This window comes from Cebidichthys violaceus, unplaced genomic scaffold (genome assembly GCF_023349555.1).
Source record: "Cebidichthys violaceus isolate CVI_PGR_0920_01 unplaced genomic scaffold, fCebVio1.0.p SCAF_7, whole genome shotgun sequence".
Lineage (NCBI taxonomy): Eukaryota > Metazoa > Chordata > Actinopteri > Perciformes > Stichaeidae > Cebidichthys > Cebidichthys violaceus.
In genome coordinates, this window is record NW_027176927.1 from 5,251,477 (window position 1) to 5,271,240 (window position 19,764).

Sequence of the window (19,764 nt, forward strand, 5' to 3'; positions counted from 1 at the left end):
AGATTGGTGGAGTAAACACCTTTTGATATGCATGCTTTGAGAGTGTACAGTGGCTTATTTTCTTTACCATATATAAACAGTTTTGGTCATTTTATAGATATAACTGTAACAAATTGAACATCAGCTCAGCAATGCTGCACGTACAAAGCGTGCCTGAGTTGCAAGAGCTGTTTACAGAAGAGAGAACGTTCAGATAATGCACGTAGCCTGGCTGAGGCGTGACCGTAGGCGTGGCACAGTTCCAGGACCTGCTATTGGTTATTTGTGCCATCATTCTGGGAAAACGGGGAGACAACCGAGACAACAAGTGTAGACTGAATGCAGGACTCATCCAATGAATTCACTGCAAACCACAGCCCTTTAGAAAGCTCCGCTGCAAACCTGCCTTTGCTTAGCTTTGGGTGGACACATTCCGCTGTCAATCTACGTGCTCGTCGCTGATTGGCCAGAGTTGTAATGGGCGGACGTTGCAGTATTTGTTGTTTTCGTTCTGCAGAATACGTAGACCAGTCGACATCTTTGAAATCGATCGTATTCCCGTAGATTTGTAAGCTAATTTGGACCCAAGGCATTATTTTGAGAGACTTGACGACTCAAGAGATCAGTGGAGTAAATCTGGATTTTGTCGTGTTTTGAGTGAAACTTGTCTTTGTCTTTCTCAAAGGTATGTAAACAAGTGACGTCTTGTCGATGCTACAGCTGCTACTGTTAGCATCACCGTTGACAGCGAGCAACGTAAACAGCCCATTTCGGATACAGTAAGCAAAAACACGCCAACCCCTTTACATGGAATGGACCTAGAGACGTTGACAGTAAATACATTATTAGTTTGGTTATTTTCTTTAAACCAGTTTTAAAATAAACGCAAGTGAACTCAGCTGATCTTGATGCTGTTGTGAAAGGTGACGTGGCCTCATGTCACGATGACCCAAAACAGACTGAACCATAAACCAGTGTCATCGAGACCACAACGATCTGTACACTTAGAAGAAGAAGAAGTGGGATGAGTTGTGCTGTAATAGTGGCTGACCACGAGGGGATGTCGTGTGCGTGCAGGAGTGTTTTCATCGCTTCACTCACCCAACGGTACTGTTGTTTACTCCACCCACAGCTAACGATGTGAGGTTGTTATTATTAAAGATAATTGTGGTTTTCAAAGGCTCCTATTCATGGTGTATGGTTACATTCTTAAATCACGCTATATCTATTTTATATCAATATTTCTACACATACTGTATATTTTCTGGAAATCCAATTTAATGTAAATTTATTGACATAATAATCAGATAAAAGTGTTTAGTAGTCTGTTTTGGGTCAATCCAGTAGTATCCAGTATTTTATCCAAAAATAAAAAATGCCCATCACAACTTCTAATATTCAATTCACATTCATATGACAAAGAGAAGCAGAAAATACTCTCATTTGAGAAGCTGGAATCAGATAATGTTTGTTTTTCTCCACTATGTTTGATCTATTAAATATACAATTAAATCCGGTTTGTTTTTATGCCGATTGACTGATCGATTACTTGACGCGTCGTTTGGCAAATTAAGGTATTTCATTACATTGATGCAAAAATCCTGTCGATCCGTAAATACCACAGAGCAGTCATGCACAATGGAACTATAACTGAAGCTCAGTTAATTGATTGAATCAGGCAGTTGAATTTATCAACAACAAAATAATGAATCCTTTAAAACATCTAAACATTAGTTAAAAAGGGATAGTTACCTTGGTGTAAATAATAATCCAAAATATCTTACAGTGACACATGCATATTATATATGCCACCCTCACCTAATCTCTATAAACAGATATCTGTATATAAATGCAGATATACAATCTGTCTCATAACTCCATTCTTGCATCTCATGTTACTAATCCGACTGTAAACAATGACCGGTGCTCGGAGGAGGAAGTCTTGGCCTGGATATCTGTTATCCAGATATCCACTGGTTACACTGGAACCCTTGAAATAATAATCGTTCCCCCGCCATAGCCAGAGCCAGACCGATATCCCTAATATGGCCTCCACAAAACACTTGTGACAGTGGCATACATCTCACCTTGCAATAAACAAAACTGTGCTCTTCAGGCGATCACTATCACTTGTTCCCTAAGTGCACTGGTTGGTAAAGTCAGTCGGTTCTCTTTCTCCTTTGTCTGCTTGGTAAATACTTCTTTTGTTCGGGGACTTCATGTTTTCTTGTGTTGTTTGTTTCCTTGTGTTGTTTTCAGATGGGCAGTCAGTACCAGCGCTCAGTGCCACTAGAGGTGAGGAGAGCAGAAGGAGAGAGAGTTCGGGCCAAACATCCTGACAAGATACCGGTCAGTATGACATCGTTTCTGATAACTATTTACATTCTCACTACCCCTTCCATTGAAACTTGGGTTAGGAAGTTATGTATGATAATAGAAAAGTAATCAAGATTTATTTTAAAAGCCAGTTCTCTAAATAAAATGCTAGATATGAATTTGTAATATTTAAACTGAAATAGTAGTGTGAAGTAATTTGTTGTGGTTTAGATTTTGGCACATGAACACATTCTTTTCTCTTGTTAGTGACGACTGAATGTTCTTGGTTCTTTTTAACCAGATCATTGTGGAGCGGTCTACGAGGTCACGAGCTCCTGAACTGGACAAGAAGAAATACCTCGTGCCCTCAGATTTAACAGGTGAAACATATAAACCAATGCAAGTCTGAACGGCCAGCGAACCTTCTGCTCACTGGGACACTTAATGGAACTGAGCCATAATTAATGTTATTAATTCCACCTTTATTTCAGTGCAAATTGTTGTTCATAGCTTTTTTTTTTGTCTTTCTGATTAAATCTGATTATAGTTCTCTTAAAATGACTGTATTGTGACCCGGTCGTATCCCACACTTGCTTGTTTTATTATATCTAAAATGCCCCTTGCTGACAATCTCGCTCTCTTTCTTTCTTTCCTTCCTTATTTTTAGTGGGCCAGTTGTGCTTCCTGATCCGTCAGCGCGTGTCTTTGAGACCGGAGGAGGCACTCTTCTTCTTCGTCAACAACTCCCTTCCCCCATCCAGTTCCCCTCTCTCAGCTGTGTATGAGGTAACTGCACCCGTCCAGACACATGTTCACACAAAGATCCACCCACACCTCACCAGTACAAACATATTTAGCTATTTGAGTTTGCCTGCTCACAGCTGCAGGAATGCAAAGTTTCAGGTTACACACCAAAAACATTTGATCTTTTCCCTCTTTACACACCAAAGACATCTTCGATGCCAGACAGATCTGCTTAGACAGCAATGTTGCTTCGCTTTTCTTGATCTCATTTATAGTCTGCCAGTAACCTCAAAAAAACCAGACCTAATTATTGACACGTTCTGAAAACGAAACAAGAAGTTTGTTCCTTTTTTGATGTTGTCAAAGGCTAAAATGATCAAGATTTTGGATATGAATTTTCTAGATTTTTTTTATTTTCCAGAGTAATCAAATGAAACCGACCGATAAATGCATTTATCCTGTAAAAATAGTAACTTTGTTAAGCTAATAGAGCAGTTTATTGGAGTCAGTATGTTTGGGTCAGCTCATAAGCACACTCTCACGTACACTTGTTATGCTGAATTATTCATTTGTCTCTTGCTTGTGTTCCAGGAGCACCATGATGAGGACCTGTTCCTCTACATGACCTACAGTAATGAGAGCGTGTACGGTGCCTGAGGGAGGACAAAAGACTGGAGAAAGAGAGAGAATGAGAGGAGACAAAGTGAGACTGTCTGAGGAATAAAGAGTTAAGGCTGTTTGTAGTGCATTACTCTGCTATTATTCTCTATATTAGTTTTGATAAGCAACTACAGTACATGGTGGAAGAAAGGCTTTGCACAAGGCAGAGGGGTCACTGGGAGGTTTTACCTTCGTCAGTATTTCGGAACGAGTGTAATGCATTTTAAGTACACTTCACGTTATGTTGATTGCTTACTTGGTGAAAGAAGAAAGAGGAAGGATGAAAAAAAAGGATGAAGTTATTGAAATTATGTTGAGCGCTCTCAAAATCTTTCTCAGTCATCTGTATTTAATGCAAATAGTTCTTTTTTTTTGTAAATTAATATCAAACTTTTTTGGGAAATAAAGATGAAAATGAAAAGTTTGTTTTTCTGTCTCCATCTGTCTCACTGGCAGTTTTAGACATCAATAGAAATAAATAAATGAAAATTTTCTTTCAAAGTTCATATTGCCCATTAAGAGGTGACTGTGGCTAAGTGGAGAGCAGGGCTGCCTTTCAATCAGAGGGTCGTGGTTCGATCCCCAGTGTCTGCTCTGCTACTTTCACGTCAATGTGTCCTTGATCAGGATGCTTAACCCCAAAATTGCTCCCGTTGCTGTGCCTACGGTGTATAGATAGATCGTGATTTGTAAGTCGCTTTGGATAAAAGTGTCTTTTCTTTTAGCACATCAGCGTGCTAAATGACTGTAATGTAATGAGGAGAGTTACGCCTTTTAAATCCCATCTGTTACGACCGGCTCGGAAGTTGCAACATAAGGAGGGACACAAAACCAAGTTAGATTCAAAGAAACCAAAGGTTACAGTTTATTCGGTGACACGAAATAGATGCAATGTGAAGATCCAACAGAAGACCAGGGTCTGGTGCCAGGAAGGTGAGAGAGAGGGAGGGCGGAACCCACCCCATTTAGGTGCTCTCAATTACTCATCAGAGAGGAGCTGCACCTAGAACTCAAAAATGTAACACACACGCACACACACACACACACACACACACACACACACACACAGAATTCTACGTAACACATCACACAGTATAATGCTTAAAAAGCACATTGAGACTATGTACACAAATGCCTTTCCGCAGAGCCTCTTGTATATTTAACAAGTGGTTTAGAGGAAGCGGAGAGACAGAGGAGAAATCTTCATGGGGAAGTGCTCTGTCTTTACCGATTACATGAGTCACACTTGCTGGACACTTATAGGTCTGGGAGAATTTGTGGGTTTTATTTTAATTTTTTTCAAACAAAAAAACATTGACACATTTCATCTGCATTGGAGTCTGCATGACAAAAGGTTACATAACTAAATTGTCAGTTGACTAGACAGGTCTGAAAGACTTTCCCGGCAAATCGAAAGTTAGAGAAACAGAAGAGAGGAGCCATGGAGATGCAGGACATCGCTAAAGAGAAGGAAAGAAGCAAAGAAGATGAAGGAGCAAGTGAACCGATGCTGGAGGTCAACATTGAAGGTTTGAATTATTTTATATCTATATATATAGATATAGATATAAAAAACTGAAAGTTATACATGCACCTTATTAGTGTTGTTTCACAAAAATGTTTTATTGGACATATTTTGAAAAAGTAGAATGAAACAAGCATAAACAAATAATAATTTAAAACTTAAGAGCTAATTCCAGATGGTTTATTTCTGTTAAACTACATCTGTCTATGTTTTTGTCTCACTTTAGAGGAAGCAGAAACAGACCACTACTCTAAACTACAAACTCCATCTGAGGACATCTATTCGGAAGCTGTACATGGGGGCACTCCAGTTAAAACAAGATCAGGTACACTTTTATAATGAAAAAAATTAAAATAATAAAATCAATTTAATGTACAGCTGAACGCCCAAAGACAGCATCTTTCAGCATGCATTGAAGAAGGCCTGTCTGTCTTTATGAAAAAAATAAAAGGTCTTCATGGGTCTTCCATAACACATTGTTGTAACACAGCTTCGTCATATAATTCACTCATTCAATTTTAATTTAAAGTAAAAAAAACAACAACATTTTAGGCTGTGGTATCAACTTCCCTACATTGCCGAGCATTTCGGGAAGTGTTTTCATCATCCATGTTACTGTACTGTACTGTCTAACTTTAGTTTATAAGAATGACTTGAGAGTTTCTTAGAAATCACATTCAAATATAAAGAAAACAAGAAAGCAGAAACAAATTTGTGATAGTTTTAAATCACATCAGCAATTCTTCGAAAAAGTGTACGACTAAACTATAATCAACCATTAACATTACAGTGAGAATGTCTGTTATAGTGTGATTGTTATGACTTTAGAGACTACCGGCTGTAGATCTGAGACTGTTTAATTCAACAGCTTTTCTTTTCCTGTTAGGAAGCCAATCGACTTAAAAAGCCGTAACAATATGTAAAGAATAAAAATGTTGTGTATTTTTACTACATCTTTCATGAATACCATCTCCAAAAGGCTTAGTTTTAATTATTTCAGAAAAACTATAAAATCCTCACAACTTTATTTTTTCACAATTTTATTTAAAAATCCTTTGTTAGTACTGTATATTTGCAACACAGCATTACAACAAAGCTCAAATTTAGCTGAAGTTGCTGCAATTAATGATTCTTTTTTATTATCAATTAATCTGCTGATTCTTTTTTTTCCAATCAATTAATTCATTGCGAGGTCTATAAAAAGTAAAAAAAATGGTAAAAAAACAACGCACACCACAATTTCCCAGAGCCCAAGTTGACATTATTAAAATTGTTTGTTTTGTCCAAACAGCCCAAAAGCCAAAGATGTTCAGTTTACCATCACAGAAGAGAAAGAAAAGAAAAAACTTTTGAGAAACAAACTTTTTTCCGGCATTTCTGCTCAAAGATTACTCAATTTATTAGTTATTAAATTGGTTGGCTGATCTGTTTTTGAAATCTATGTATTCATTTCAAGTATAATTTGCCTCATATTTCTTCTACATTCTTATGTTCTACTTGATGGAAATTTATGGTTAGTGTTAGTTCAAAGATTTTAACGTTCACATTAATACACAGACTTATACAATTTGTTTGTTATGCATTAAAAGGTGTTTACAACCTTAATTTTGGTGAGCATGGGAATAAAAATATCTTTCAACAAAATAGTTATTCATCTACAGAGCAAACTCTTAATTGTATTTGTGAATATATCTGTAATATAACAACACATGTTGTTGTGATGCAACACCAATTTAAAAAAAGAAAGAAACGACATGGCCAAATAGCACTAGAGTGTGTACCGTTGAACAACACGCCTCTAATTCTGATAGTTATTAACATGCTAAATGAGTAATAAGTAAATAAAGCGCACTAAGCTACTGCATTATAATTTACTCTCTTTTCTTTGACTCAGTAGGATTACATTTTCCCCTATTTGTGTACAAGGAAAATATTATATTTTTGTTTATATTTTTGAAGTTCAAAAGGCAGCAAGAATCTCTGAAGTGTCTTGAGGGCTGGTTTTACTCTCCCTTGTAACACAAAATCCTGCACTTTAATCACATATTTAAAGTTTCTGTATCAATGGTGACTGTGTGTTCTCTCCGTGAACTGTGTCTGACATACACTCCTCTGAAATGACCTCAAAAAACACATCCTATCTGTTGTTTTGGAGAACAGTGTCTTTAGGTACTATCTGTCTGTGACTCTCTCACGCACTTGTTTTCTTCAACTGCTAAAAAGAGAATTTCTAAAACAGGGCCCTCTTTGTCGGAACTCTAGACACAAAGACCAAAACACAAAATATCCTACATCTTTTGCAAAAGCAAACAATTAAAAGCCAAATGAACTCTTCTAAAATGTTATTTTGGTATTACAACTTAACACACAAACACCAACTAAATAGCTCTTTCCACATGTCAACAACCCATTGATGTGGTAAGTTTAAAACAACTTTGGTATTTCTATATTTATATTGCTGTTAATACTATGAGCAATAGGGAAACATTATTCTCAATAATCATATCAGTGTCAGACACAATTACTTCAATTGAGGATGTCATGAACATACTATACTGTAAGCAAAATACCGTATGTTGCAATTACTTTCTCTAACTCTCTCTAGAATAGGCCTCCGTTGTTGTGCACAACAAAGAGCAAACTTAAATCCTATTAAGAGTGCTCAAGCTCTGATTTATAAGTGATTAAATTGGTTATAGGTATTTTCACAAGTGCATTCTGGGTACAGGTGATAGATAATTGAGTGTGGTATTTCAATGGCAGTGTTTAGCAACAGCACACACAAGTTTTAAGTTTTGAATGATGTGTCTAATGCAGATTACCGTGTGTTATTTGCAAAAAAGTTTTTTTTAAATTTCTAAAGACTATGTGCTTCTGGTTCATTTAAATGGTCAATAGATACACGGGTTAATGGTTTCAATAACTGTGCCACAAGTACCATTTTTTTAGTCTTGGCAATTGTAAAAAAAACTGTAAAGGGAGAGACAAAGAGAGATACAGTAAAAGTTTTGGAAATTGAAGGACAAGCCGTGCTCTGTGCTCCGTGAATAACTTGGGAATCAGTGAATGTCATGCTACTATGGCAACGAGACAAGGAGGGGGGGGGGGGGGGGTGGGGTGGGTGGGTGGGTGTTGGCTGTGTCTTAAAACTGCACTCAGACGTGAGTCAGCAGGAATAGGCAGCCGGAGCAGGACGGAGTAAACAAGCCTCATTTCAAATACCGGGACACTTTTCTCCATGTACATCAAATTTTGTCGCAGTTATGGCGAGGATAAAAAAGATGAAGCCAGTGAAAACTTGTCACCCGAGTCCAAGTTATCAGTTGAACTGGACGGGGGGAAAGGTAGGCCAGAGCCTTGATGGTGGTTTGTGTTTGTGCTCATTATCAAATATCTCTCAAATGATGTTTTCCCCCTTTAGGCAAACAGACTGAGGGAAACACACGTCTGTACCGTGCTGCGTGTTTATTCCTCACCATAGTCTGCCTGGTCCTGCTGCTGGTCATCATTATCCTCAGCATGAAACGTGAGTATCTACAGCCATGGATCATGGCGACGCTGTAAAAACAACACCAAAGCAGATTATTAGTGGACTGCAGGTTTCACTGGCAGTGCAGAAATAAAAATAAAAAAATGCCACGATCACTTTTGTTCTATTTGTGCTTATAAGAGAACAATTTGAGATATAAAGTGTGTCTGATTGCACTGCTGCTGCCTGTGGGCATCATTGTTTTTCCTCTCAACTCCTCCCACCGTGCTCTGCTTTCTAGTTCAAACTGGTTCCACAGTGTGCCCAGAGAGAGCGGAAACTTCAGCAGTAGACAGGGGAGGTGCTACAAGGTGCAGCCATGAGGAGTGCCTGGATCTATTCTCCATCACTCAATCCCAACGTGAGTGCCATGTCCTTAGTAGAAAACCTTGCACAAGCCAAAGGAGCATCTAAATCAAAAGAAAAACAAATGATTCTTTCTCAATTGCCATGTCTGGTAATGGTTCTGCTTTCATTGTTGCTCAAATTGTTTTTTAAGGCGTCAGAGGAAGTTCATGTGCTTGTTTTTAGAGAAATGAGAAGAGTTTAATTTAATTCTAAGGGTCAGCTGACTTTAATCAGCTTTATTGTTTCCTGACAAAAATCATTTGAGAATACTATGTGATGACACTAAAACACATATACGCACATTCAAATGGCAGACATGAAAAAAACAAAACAGAAGGAATAACAAAGCTAATTCAAGAAGGAGGAAAGGTCTACTTCATTATTTGTCCAATGTAGTCCACATTAGTGACCTTTTGTTTTCCTTGCTGGAGAATTTTCTGCACTGATTTCTCTCTCCTGCCAGATCTGGGCTGTCGTCAGTGCCCTGATGGGTGGCTGACTTTTGGCCGGTCGTGTTTTTACCTGTCCACCTTCAGGCTGAGCTGGGACGAGAGCCAGAGGAACTGCACCGCCAGAGGAGGAGCTCTGGCTGTCGTTACCAGCCAGAAAGTTCAGGTGGATCTTATATCACTTCCTTCTCTGACCATGAAGTGTTACCAAGCAGTTCATTAAAAATGGTGATCATATTGGTAAATGTAAAAATGGTGCTCTCTCTTCTAGAATTTTCTGACTGCGAAAAGGAAAATGATATACTGGATCGGGCTGAGACAAAAAGGAGCCACATGGACCTGGGTCGACGGCACTGTGCTGCGAGAGAGGTGATGAATGATTGATCAATCGACTAATCATCTCAGCTGTAGCACATTTCATCTCTTTCTTAACTATATCAGATTTCTGGGTTGTAAGGAGTAAGATGAGTTAGAAGAGGGGATACATTTCTTTGTGTAATTGCTCTTTATGTATTTGACAAATATACTCAGTGGCCACTTAATTAGGTACACCTGTATAATCACAATATAACAGCTCTACTTTTACAAAGTTTAGAATGTTCCTTTTGTTTAATTGTAATTGTTTATTACAGTATTGAGGTCATAGTTTAAGGTGGTGCAATAAGCTACACTATATTATAATCCTAAAGGGTGCCGAACATTAGAAACACCTCTGACCATCACTAACTATGATCTCAGTGCCAAAATATACAATTCAATTTACACATTTCCTACAATGTCACCAAAAAAAACTGGAACATCATGAGCTTCCTAAAGACAGATGTAATAGCAGGACTCTTGTTGCAAATTTAAAGTAATTAAAGCAAAAATGCTTACAGAGTCCAAAAATCAGGCAGATTAGATATAGACATGTAGCAACGAAGACAAACTGACAAAGAACAAAACAACTGGGCTGTTATTGACTGATTGGGGAAGTGAGAACAGGTGAGCAGGAGGTCTGGTGAGTGCAGGGATAACGAAGGACAGGTGAAACTAAGTTGGGGCAGTGCAGATCAAAACTGGCGGAAAAACACACAAAGACAGGAAGTGAAGTGATCTGCAACGAGAGGTTAACAAAATAAAAACATGAATAAATGACATGAAACAAACAAAACAGAACCTGAGAGCAGAGTGGGACATGACGCTGCTTCATTAAAAACAAATAAGCACAATATCCCGCGATTACTGTGTGATTGTCAGTATTCTTTTCTTTTGTTTGCAGTTACTGGGCAGAAGTTACATCAGAGGGGGATTGTGGGATCCTCAGCAATGGAAAACAACCTGAGAAGAACTGGATCAAAGCTCCCTGCGAGTTCGCCTCCTACTTCATCTGTCAGCTGTAGTTTTGACAGCATATATCTCTTTTTTTTAAAGTAATGAGCAAACCAATCCTCTGTCAACAAGCATCAACTTCTCCATAACATTTCAAATCATATCGCTTTCCACTTTAATCAAGAATATCCAGCAAAGAAAGATAGCTTTTTAGATGATAGTTTTGTATTTAACGCTTGAAAAGCTTTTTTATATATATATATATATATATATATATATATATATATATATATATATATATATATATATATATATAATACAATACTTTGGTTTAGAATTGTGTTGCCTAATTTGTATTCAAACATGTCAGTTATGCTTACAAGCACTAATCACTCAGGCTATGTCTTATCTACTGTATGATTCTATTAACTGCTGTCTGACCTTTCCACAAATGAGGGCCAGTAAGTTTGTTTCAACAAAGTTTTATTCTCATATAAAAACGTTCATGCAGCTACACAATAAGTTGAATGTCTATGTTTCACTTTATTTTAGCTGAGCATATATTACTGCTACACATGTTTTGTATTGCTATAAAAAATAACACACTCTTCTTTCGCATAATACTGCAGGAACAATTGCACAGTTGAATATATAGGCAGATTGAGTCAGTTGACTCTTCGACTTGCAAGTTTGTTTATCGACACCTTACGTGTACTTCAAATGTTTAGGACTGTGAGATGAAGGCCTCGGAGACCTGCTCTTCAAGCAGAATCGCTTCCTAAACATATTCAATGTCCTGGTCCTCCTCCGTCTCTTCCTGCTCCATCTCCAGTCCCAAAGCGCTGTGGCGAATCATCTGCCACCTTCCCAGAGACCTCCTGTTGTTTTTAGGTCTGAGCCTGGGGGTTCCTGAGCTGGACCCCTTTGTTGTGTCCGCCTTCTCCAATCCCTCCTTTTCCTCGTCTTTGGAGAAAGCCTTGACGTAACGCCGCATCTTTTGCAACATTGGGTCATTTCTGTCCTCAACCCTGCAAAGAGTGAAAAAATTGTTACAGTTGCTTCAAGAGAAATACTGTCACTACTTAAATGATCATAATGATGTTTTAAAGGGAGATTTAGTTTTACACTCTGGAAGTTGGAGACAAGTCAAACAACAGAAGCAAAGATATCCTGACTTTTTGTCCCCCATATGCCTCAAGAGACAACTACTTTTTCCATAATGCAGCTCATTAGCGTCTACTGTTGGACTTTCCTTTGTTGCTTCGTAAAAACTCATCTTTCAATGCAGACCTTGCATTATATTTGTGAATGACATCAGAAAGCAGAGATAAACTCTGATGACGTTATCAGATTTATTTAGTCAGACTTGAAAAAACTCCACAGAAGACATACAACTGTGTTCACGGGCTGATTAATACTCCCTCTGAGTAGTAAACTAATATGTCAAATCGGTGGAGTGCCCCTTTAATATGCCTTTTGATAAACCACATACTGCAGCATGTGTAAAGCTGTAGTGGTCTTTATGTAGGTGGAGGAGGCGGGATAATAATAGGTCTGTGAGAGTGAGAGTTGTGTTTCTTACTCACAGCACAACAGGACTTGTGGCTGCATTACATATTACTACTTAGGTTGTGGTCAGTGGACAATCTTCTCTCTGTATGATTATTTTGAGCAAAAATAGCAAGCCTAAAAAAAGTCTAAAGTGGTAATGTTTATTCACGGAAAATTTACATTAATTATTTCCATTTTTGCTATTTAAGGTAAGGGTGTTTTTGGTGACGGGGTCCCACATGGACACACTATTTTGTACCAAAGTTTCAGTTTCAGAAAATTCCTTTTTTGGTCAGGAAACACATTTTCAGCGGCTTTAAAGCTTTTACTTCTGTTTCTGTTCTGTCTCACCTGAGATACCAGCGCTCCCTCAGACCGTAGTTGAGCCCACACACTCCGAGCCGAGGCCACAAGCAGCGGGGCAGCCTTCTCTCCAGCATCAAAGTTGTGGCTACCACCTGTACAACATCATTACAGCTTTTAACCACGACACACTAATGCATGATGGGACGTTTCTATGCATTTATGTTTGTGTCCTTAGATACAAGTCCATATCTGTGCGTGTGTTACCTGAGTCCTCCAGAGCTCGTCTCTCTCCTGAGCTACCCTCCAGTGTGTGTCACTCATCATAGCTATCAGTAGATTGAGCAGGAGGATGTAGGAGACCACAGAGAAGGTGCAGTGCAGCACATGGACGATCGGGGGAGTAGCGATGGTGTGGTCCACAGGCAGATCTATGAGGCCCACGCTGAGCTCAAACTGGGAGAAGAGGGTGATGGGGAAGGAGCGATATGAAGGAATGGAGTCAGGCTCCTGGGTCATATACACCATCCACAGGGCTGAGAAAAAGTGTGTGAGGGAGTAGAAACGTTATCTCATTTAAGGAACTTCTTATATTTCAAGCTTTGTGAGAGTTAAATACTTGTTTGTAAATGTCACCCAAAATATACTCACAGGTGGAAAAACCAATGAGCACAATGAAACTCAGCCACATAAACTTTGTCAGGTCTCCAAATATAATCTAGGGGGAAATGAGACACATGGTAGGTCAGTCTGCAAACACAAATAGGTGAACCTCAAAAACCAAAACAACAACTGAATACATCTGCTTCAAAAACATTTTGGTACAAGTGTATGTGTGTGTGTGTGTGTGTGTGTGTGTGTGTGTGTGTAACTATTTCTCCATGACTCACAAGCCCTTACAGCATGCACCACTGTCTGAGTCCTACCTTTTGTATCATGATGACATAAGGGCCGAGCATTTCAAAACCTCGGGCGAAGAACATGACGTTGCTCCAGCCGAGAACTAAACACACTGCCATCACCACAGCCTCCCCCTGCACCTCGCAGGCTCTGAACACACACAGCAGCACCACCAGGCACGCGTAGCTGATACTGGTCAAAACAACAACAGACAGGTTAAAGGGTCTTTCAGAACAGTGCGCTTTATTACACTGCTAAGACGTGTTTTCTACTCACAGGATAACATGGAAGGGGCCTCCCAGTGCTGTTTGGCCAAAATAACGCTTTGCCCCGACTCTCAGTATATCAGGGATCTGTTGGAACAAGGAGTACAGGAGGATGTGGCAATGCAATATATACATATTTATACAGTATGTAAGAAGATGAAGCATGTTGCATAAATTCACCTCCAGCAACAGAATGACAAAAGCTCCCAGGATGCTGAGGATCTCACCCGCTAGCCGCAGGTTGTCCTCATGTGTCACATAACTCTCCTGAGGGAGGAAACAAAGAAGTATTAATATTTTAAAAAGTATATCGTTATTAGACTGTGTGTCACATGCAGGTGCACAGTTTGACATTTACACATGCACAGTATACAACTATGAGCTAAAATAGAGTCTTTTTTGTAGTTTTTGTGTAATTAGATTTTAGATTTACTTCATCTTTATCATTAGGACTGGATATTTATGCATAAACAGGGGTTCTGTGCCCCCCAAATAGTTTGAGGTGAAATGCCTCTTGGATTCCAGTGCTGGGCAAAGTATTCAGATCTTTTACTTAAAGGTCTAGTAGTGTGTAGGAGAACTATGGTGGCCGATACACAAAAAACACAAAAATGTGAACGGCCCTTTGTAGAGCCATGTGTTTGCTTTGGCCGTTCTGAGCTACTGTAGCTCTTCGTATGTAGAAAAAAACAGCTCATTCAAAAGTAACACAAACACACAGATTCTTATTGTCGGATGATTGTACACTAAAGAAAAAATACTTAATAAACTTACATTACACTCTGTACCTTTAGTTAAAGTAGTGACACCACAGTATGAAAATACTACAAGTATAAAATATCACATGTATGTATCTAAACACCTGTAGGGTTTTCTGGACACGGATGGTTTTGTCCATCTCTGACTGTGTGTAGTTCTCCGGAGCATCCTTCAGAGGGCGATATGCACAGCACAGTGTGAAGGTCCCAATGTACAGCAGATACAGTAACAGCAGCAGCCTAACACAACAAAAGGAGAGAAAAACAACACACTGTAAAACCAGACTGGTAATGTGTACTGTTCAGATATTTGACTTCAGATATCAAACTGTACCTGAAGTAATGTTTTCCATACAGGTTCCACTTAAGACTAACCAGCTGCCTCACAGGGGTCACTTCCAGTATCCTTCGAGCCTGGAGAACAAAACTAAATTTAAATTCTTCACACCACATCAACGATGTTATCTCTCACCTAAATATTTCGCATCATGTATTGTACCTCTTTCTGGTGACTGCCCACGATGAGCTCCAGCACTGACATGTTGTCGGCCCATGAATCGATCTCCGTCAAGTCGTACAGGTTAGAGGTCAGAGGGCCCAGACTCCACTGGACCACACGCCTTTTATTAACAAGGTGCTGAAAAGCCTGAGAAAGACAGACGGAAGCTCAGCAGTGAGGATAGGATTAGTGAAATAATCTGCTCCACCTTTCATGTTGGGTTTTCACCCTATGACCCCCCCCCCAGGCTTCATATCACTCACAACAACGTTTCCCTCTTTGGCAGCCAGTTTAAAGGGTGTAAGGCCTCGGTAGTTGGGCACCATGTCGAGTGGCACTGACTGGTCCAGCTCCACATCGCGTGCCATAATCAGGTCAATGGCCTGGCACGCAATCGTCTTGTTGGGCTGCAGAACCAAAATGTGAAGCACGGTGTTACCTAGACAGAAAACAAAAGAATGCAGAAAGGGTGTAGACAATAGACAAGAAAAGAGAACAGAAGGCTATTAATAATCAAAATATCAGACCAATGTAAAATAATCCTGGACTCTTCTCCAACTCTCCTACAAGAGGAGATATTTCATACCCCGGTAATCCTGGACCCTGGTGCTGGCCCCGCCGTCGATGACCATGGAGATAATGTCCTCATTCCCGGCACAAGCAGCAAAAGACAGGATGTGCTCACCTGTTGACCAAATGCACATTTTGAAAAACACCATCTTTTTTTTTCTGTCACTAAGCATGAACACATACATTTTTTACCTACACATTCTTTATGAGCATTTTGGGGTTCCTTGTAGCTACATCCACCACCATTACCCCTATTTACCGTAAGCATGCTGACTTACCATAGTATATCAGTCCTCCTATCCTCTTCCTGAAGTAGAGACCGGTGACTCGAGGTGTAGCCACGTCACCCCCACGACTGATCAGATGATGAACCAGATTGATGTTCTGATTGACAACAGCGATGTGGAGAGGAGTAACACCTGAGACAGAGTAGGGAGAGCGTTGTACTTCAGTCCGCTGTAAATAACCTGTTCTCACATACACTTGTGTGTCTTGCTTAGCTGTTACAAGTGGTGGAAGAAGCATTCAAGTCATTTACTTTGTAAACTATACTACTCTACAGTAACTGAAGCTGTCAGATAAGCATACAAAGTACAGTATTTTCATTTGAAATGCAGTGTAATAGAAGTATAAAGTAGCATAAAACAGCATTAAGGTACTTAACATTGTGTTTGAGTACAGTACTACAGTAAGTACTTAGTTACTTTTCATCACTGACTGTAAGCCATCCTAACATGTTGTCATGGGTGTCCTAACAACATGTCTGAATCAAATATAATCATGTTTCACTCTCTTAAAGTGAGTGTTAAGAGTTCAATTGTAAATTGTTATTATATTGTTTATTGGTTAGATACTTTTGTAAATAATTCACATTTTAGGTATTAAAACTTTGACTCATATGAAGTGGGAAAGTGATTTGGAGTAAAAGTTGACTAACAGCTACTCTGTGTTAAGGTTTGTTGTTTTTACATGTTATTTGTTTGTTGTGGTGCTGTTACTCGCATGTATTTGTTGTTATTTACATCAAAAACCTCACACTCATGCTACTTAGTTGAATTACTGTCTTGTAATAAGTTATCATATCTGCCACCTTCAGAATTGTAATAAATGTCTCTTGTGAGATTGATTTTTTGGAGGCAAACCGAAACTTTACATATAAATAGTTCATTGTCAATTTTAACTGCAATCTTTTACGTCAAATGTTTCTTAATTTTAAAATATCCCCTTTTATTCTGAAAAAAAGAAAATGCATAATGCATCCACATTTGAAGTGATGTAGTACAAAACACATGGAACCGACTGGATTAAACGTCCCTCAACCATCTTCTCTTTGTTCATTTCTAATATCTCATCTGAGTCTGTCTATGAAATCCTTTTTCATTTTTTTAGTTGCCGACCATAAAACTGATAAGTTCACTCGTGTACACGTTGAATGAAATAGCATGCTGTGTGTTTGTGCTTGTTTCTGGGTCAGTGAGTTTATGTGTGTGAACCTTGGAAGAGCTCGGAAGTCATGGGCTCGTTGATGAGTTCAGGAGCTCCGTCCATCAGAGCCACAGCGGCGTCCAGGTTATCAGTCATCACGGCAACATGAAGCGCTGTCTCACCAAGAGCTCCTGAGAGACAGGATTACAGTTTCACACACTACAACTGACACAGCACTACTCTGAAATAACAACAGTCACAGCTTAGTCTTACCTCTCTCAAAGATATTAGTGGATGCACAACTCAGCAGTTTCTTGATGCAACCAACACTGTTCTTTTTAGCCGCATAGAAGAGAGGAATGTCATTTATGCTGGAAAAAGACAAAAGAAAACATGTACAGTATTTAAACAACATAGGCCGTACATCTTCATGTGATAAATTTGGACATAATCTAATTTATTGTTGGAAAATGGTATCTGTTATGAGTTTTGTACTATTTGGTGTGTAGCAGAAACGTCTCATCCAACATCTCGTTCCATCCTTTCTTGTTTTGAAGGCGAAACCTCAGCTGGCTCCACCAATGGTTGAGCTCGCTCGGAGCAGATCTGGCCAGAGACGGAGACATTGACACCTGGACGTTGTTCAACTGGAAGAGACAAATGAAACGTGAGGCGGGGACACAGAGAGAGTGAGAGAAGCAGTGAATTAAAAAAAAAAAATACCAATGAAATAAAGTGCAGAATCAGACAGCCATCATTTAGGCCTCAAACATGAATTATTTTATTTTAAATTTTCATTTGTTTTCAAAATAAAAAAACGTGTTTCAATCTCACCCTTAAACAATAAAAGTGCCACTCCTCAGCTTCTGATGATCCTCAATCATAACACTGTCAAAGTTAGAAACAACACCTGTGAAATGTCCCTGAAGAGAAGTGAAATCCCTGTGGCATCACCGTTATATATGACCCCAGCCATGAGGGAGGAGACACATGGAGGGCTTCAGAATGAACGGGTGGAGAGGAGGGATGAGTGAACAGCGGACAGGTGAGACAGAGAGAGTGATGCGGTAATGAGCAGGTAGACTTTCACCGCAGGTCAGGAATCCCACAGGGAAAGTTGCGCTTTAAGATTCAACTCCTTTATCATGCTGATCTGAAATTATTGGCTGTATTCTGTCACCTTAAAAGTGAAGTGACAATGGTCCAGTCCCTAATCACAGTATATCTCTCGGTTACCACCAGGCCTGTCTGCATTCCACAAACTACCACCAAAACCTGCATGGCCACTATGAAAATTCTGCAACATCATGACAGTCAACACATTGCGGTCAGTGTTTCTAGTGAACCGTTAAAGCAAACCTGTTTGGAAATTGCAAGCTTGTATGTCTGAATGTCTGAATGTGGGTGTGTAATTTAAACCTGATATTAAAGCATGATTGTCCAAGTTACATTATTAGTGATGTTCTATTATTTCTCCCAGAATTCTCCGGGGGAAACTGGGATTGTTTGGTGGAGTAAATCTGAACATGATGTATTATTTTCTAACACGTTGCATCTTGAGCAAACACAGACACCAAACTAGTTTCATTCATAATGATTTAACATGTTGAGTGCCGTTGATGTGTCAACAGGAATGATCACAAACACAGTAATTACCACATTACAAAGACCATAATGATCATTTGGAGGTTGGAAACATCATGTCACTTTTCCTCTGAAGGCGGAAAACAAAGCTCATGTTGCACTACATTTTGTTTGGTGAAATTATCATTCTTTATTCCAGTGAGAGTTGATTTATCAAAAAAGGCCAATCACAGATTCAATTTACATGTGAATTATTTGTAAACTGCTGAATTAGTCGACTTTTACAACAGCTCTGGTTATCTGGGATGTAGTGTTGCCGCTGTTTTGCTGCACCATTTATAGGTCATGACTAGCAGGCTGGTCAGCCGCAGGTTAACAGGGTTTAGGAAGACTCTATAGGAGGCCCTGATAATGGTTGCCGACGTGGCCGTCATTTAGTATTGTGGAGATAATAGCTGTTTACCAGATGGAGAGCACCATCTTTAAGCAGTGTCATAAAGACCGGTGGTTTCTAGTCTGTTAATGTCTTTATAAAGAAACAATAACACCATAAAAACATGATTTTGTGGTTTTGTGTGTCTCCTGTTTCTGGACATACGTACCAGCAGTTCTTTCACAACATTTTGTTAATATAAGTCGGGACACCACAGCAAACAATTATTACAGACATCTACATTCATAACAGTCGACAGATGCTCCTGCTCCTATTCAAAGTGACTTAACACAATAGAGCTCAATAATCATTACTAAAACAAAGGCATCACACACCATGGCTTCAACACAGAGTCATCATTTACATAACTTTAGCTCTTTCTTTAATACCAACTTTCACTAGAATTCTAAACGTTTAATACTCTCAATGTTTCTCAATTTCTTCTTCTGCACACTTAAAGTGAGATTTAATCGGATTCTGTGATGCAATGTGATGTTATATTGTCATTTTTTTCTTTCTCCGCACAATGATATCAAATAGAAAATTCCACATGATTAATTCTCATATTCTCTATAATTCTGCATTAGATATTCCCAGTGAAGAAGTATTCAGAT

General features: G+C 39.1%; 3 protein-coding genes across 6 annotated transcripts; 2 read left to right on the forward strand and 1 right to left on the reverse strand.

Moving 5' to 3' along the window:
• The first annotated feature begins 476 nt into the window (after nucleotides 1-476).
• On the forward strand, nucleotides 477-4,123 carry zgc:92606 (uncharacterized protein LOC100000242 homolog). 2 transcript variants are annotated; one of them, XM_068735892.1, is made up of 5 exons: nucleotides 477-664; nucleotides 2,239-2,328; nucleotides 2,597-2,675; nucleotides 2,963-3,081; nucleotides 3,631-4,123. In XM_068735892.1, the coding sequence occupies exons 2-5, from the start codon at nucleotides 2,239-2,241 to the stop codon at nucleotides 3,694-3,696; spliced, it is 354 nt and encodes a 117-aa protein (XP_068591993.1). In that variant the 5' UTR covers nucleotides 477-664; the 3' UTR covers nucleotides 3,697-4,123. The 2 variants fall into 2 exon arrangements, with proteins under 2 accessions (XP_068591993.1, XP_068591994.1); XM_068735893.1 differs by lacking the exon at nucleotides 477-664 and adding an exon at nucleotides 681-1,086.
• A 493-nt stretch (nucleotides 4,124-4,616) lies between these two features.
• On the forward strand, nucleotides 4,617-11,383 carry si:dkey-26c10.5 (uncharacterized protein LOC563797 homolog). Of its 3 annotated transcripts, none has more exons than XM_068735890.1 (8): nucleotides 4,617-4,632; nucleotides 5,075-5,228; nucleotides 5,451-5,549; nucleotides 8,646-8,750; nucleotides 8,995-9,114; nucleotides 9,565-9,716; nucleotides 9,822-9,919; nucleotides 10,812-11,383. In XM_068735890.1, exons 2-8 carry the CDS (start codon nucleotides 5,141-5,143, stop codon nucleotides 10,930-10,932), a joined length of 783 nt encoding a protein of 260 aa, XP_068591991.1. In that variant the 5' UTR covers nucleotides 4,617-4,632; nucleotides 5,075-5,140; the 3' UTR covers nucleotides 10,933-11,383. The 3 variants fall into 3 exon arrangements, with proteins under 3 accessions (XP_068591991.1, XP_068591990.1, XP_068591992.1); XM_068735889.1 differs by lacking the exon at nucleotides 4,617-4,632 and adding an exon at nucleotides 4,702-4,717; XM_068735891.1 differs by lacking the exons at nucleotides 4,617-4,632; nucleotides 5,075-5,228; nucleotides 5,451-5,549 and adding an exon at nucleotides 8,365-8,568.
• A 256-nt stretch (nucleotides 11,384-11,639) lies between these two features.
• Nucleotides 11,640-18,055, reverse strand: trpv6 (transient receptor potential cation channel, subfamily V, member 6). Its single transcript, XM_068735888.1, has 17 exons — nucleotides 17,968-18,055; nucleotides 17,629-17,780; nucleotides 17,407-17,504; nucleotides 17,202-17,324; nucleotides 15,987-16,127; nucleotides 15,725-15,823; nucleotides 15,402-15,577; nucleotides 15,139-15,285; nucleotides 14,974-15,053; nucleotides 14,744-14,879; nucleotides 14,062-14,148; nucleotides 13,892-13,968; nucleotides 13,642-13,807; nucleotides 13,367-13,433; nucleotides 12,983-13,251; nucleotides 12,764-12,870; nucleotides 11,640-11,889 (listed from the first exon to the last, which is right to left on the reverse strand). Exons 2-17 carry the CDS (start codon nucleotides 17,757-17,759, stop codon nucleotides 11,640-11,642), a joined length of 2,154 nt encoding a protein of 717 aa, XP_068591989.1. The 5' UTR covers nucleotides 17,760-17,780; nucleotides 17,968-18,055.
• Nucleotides 18,056-19,764: the final 1,709 nt, after the last annotated feature.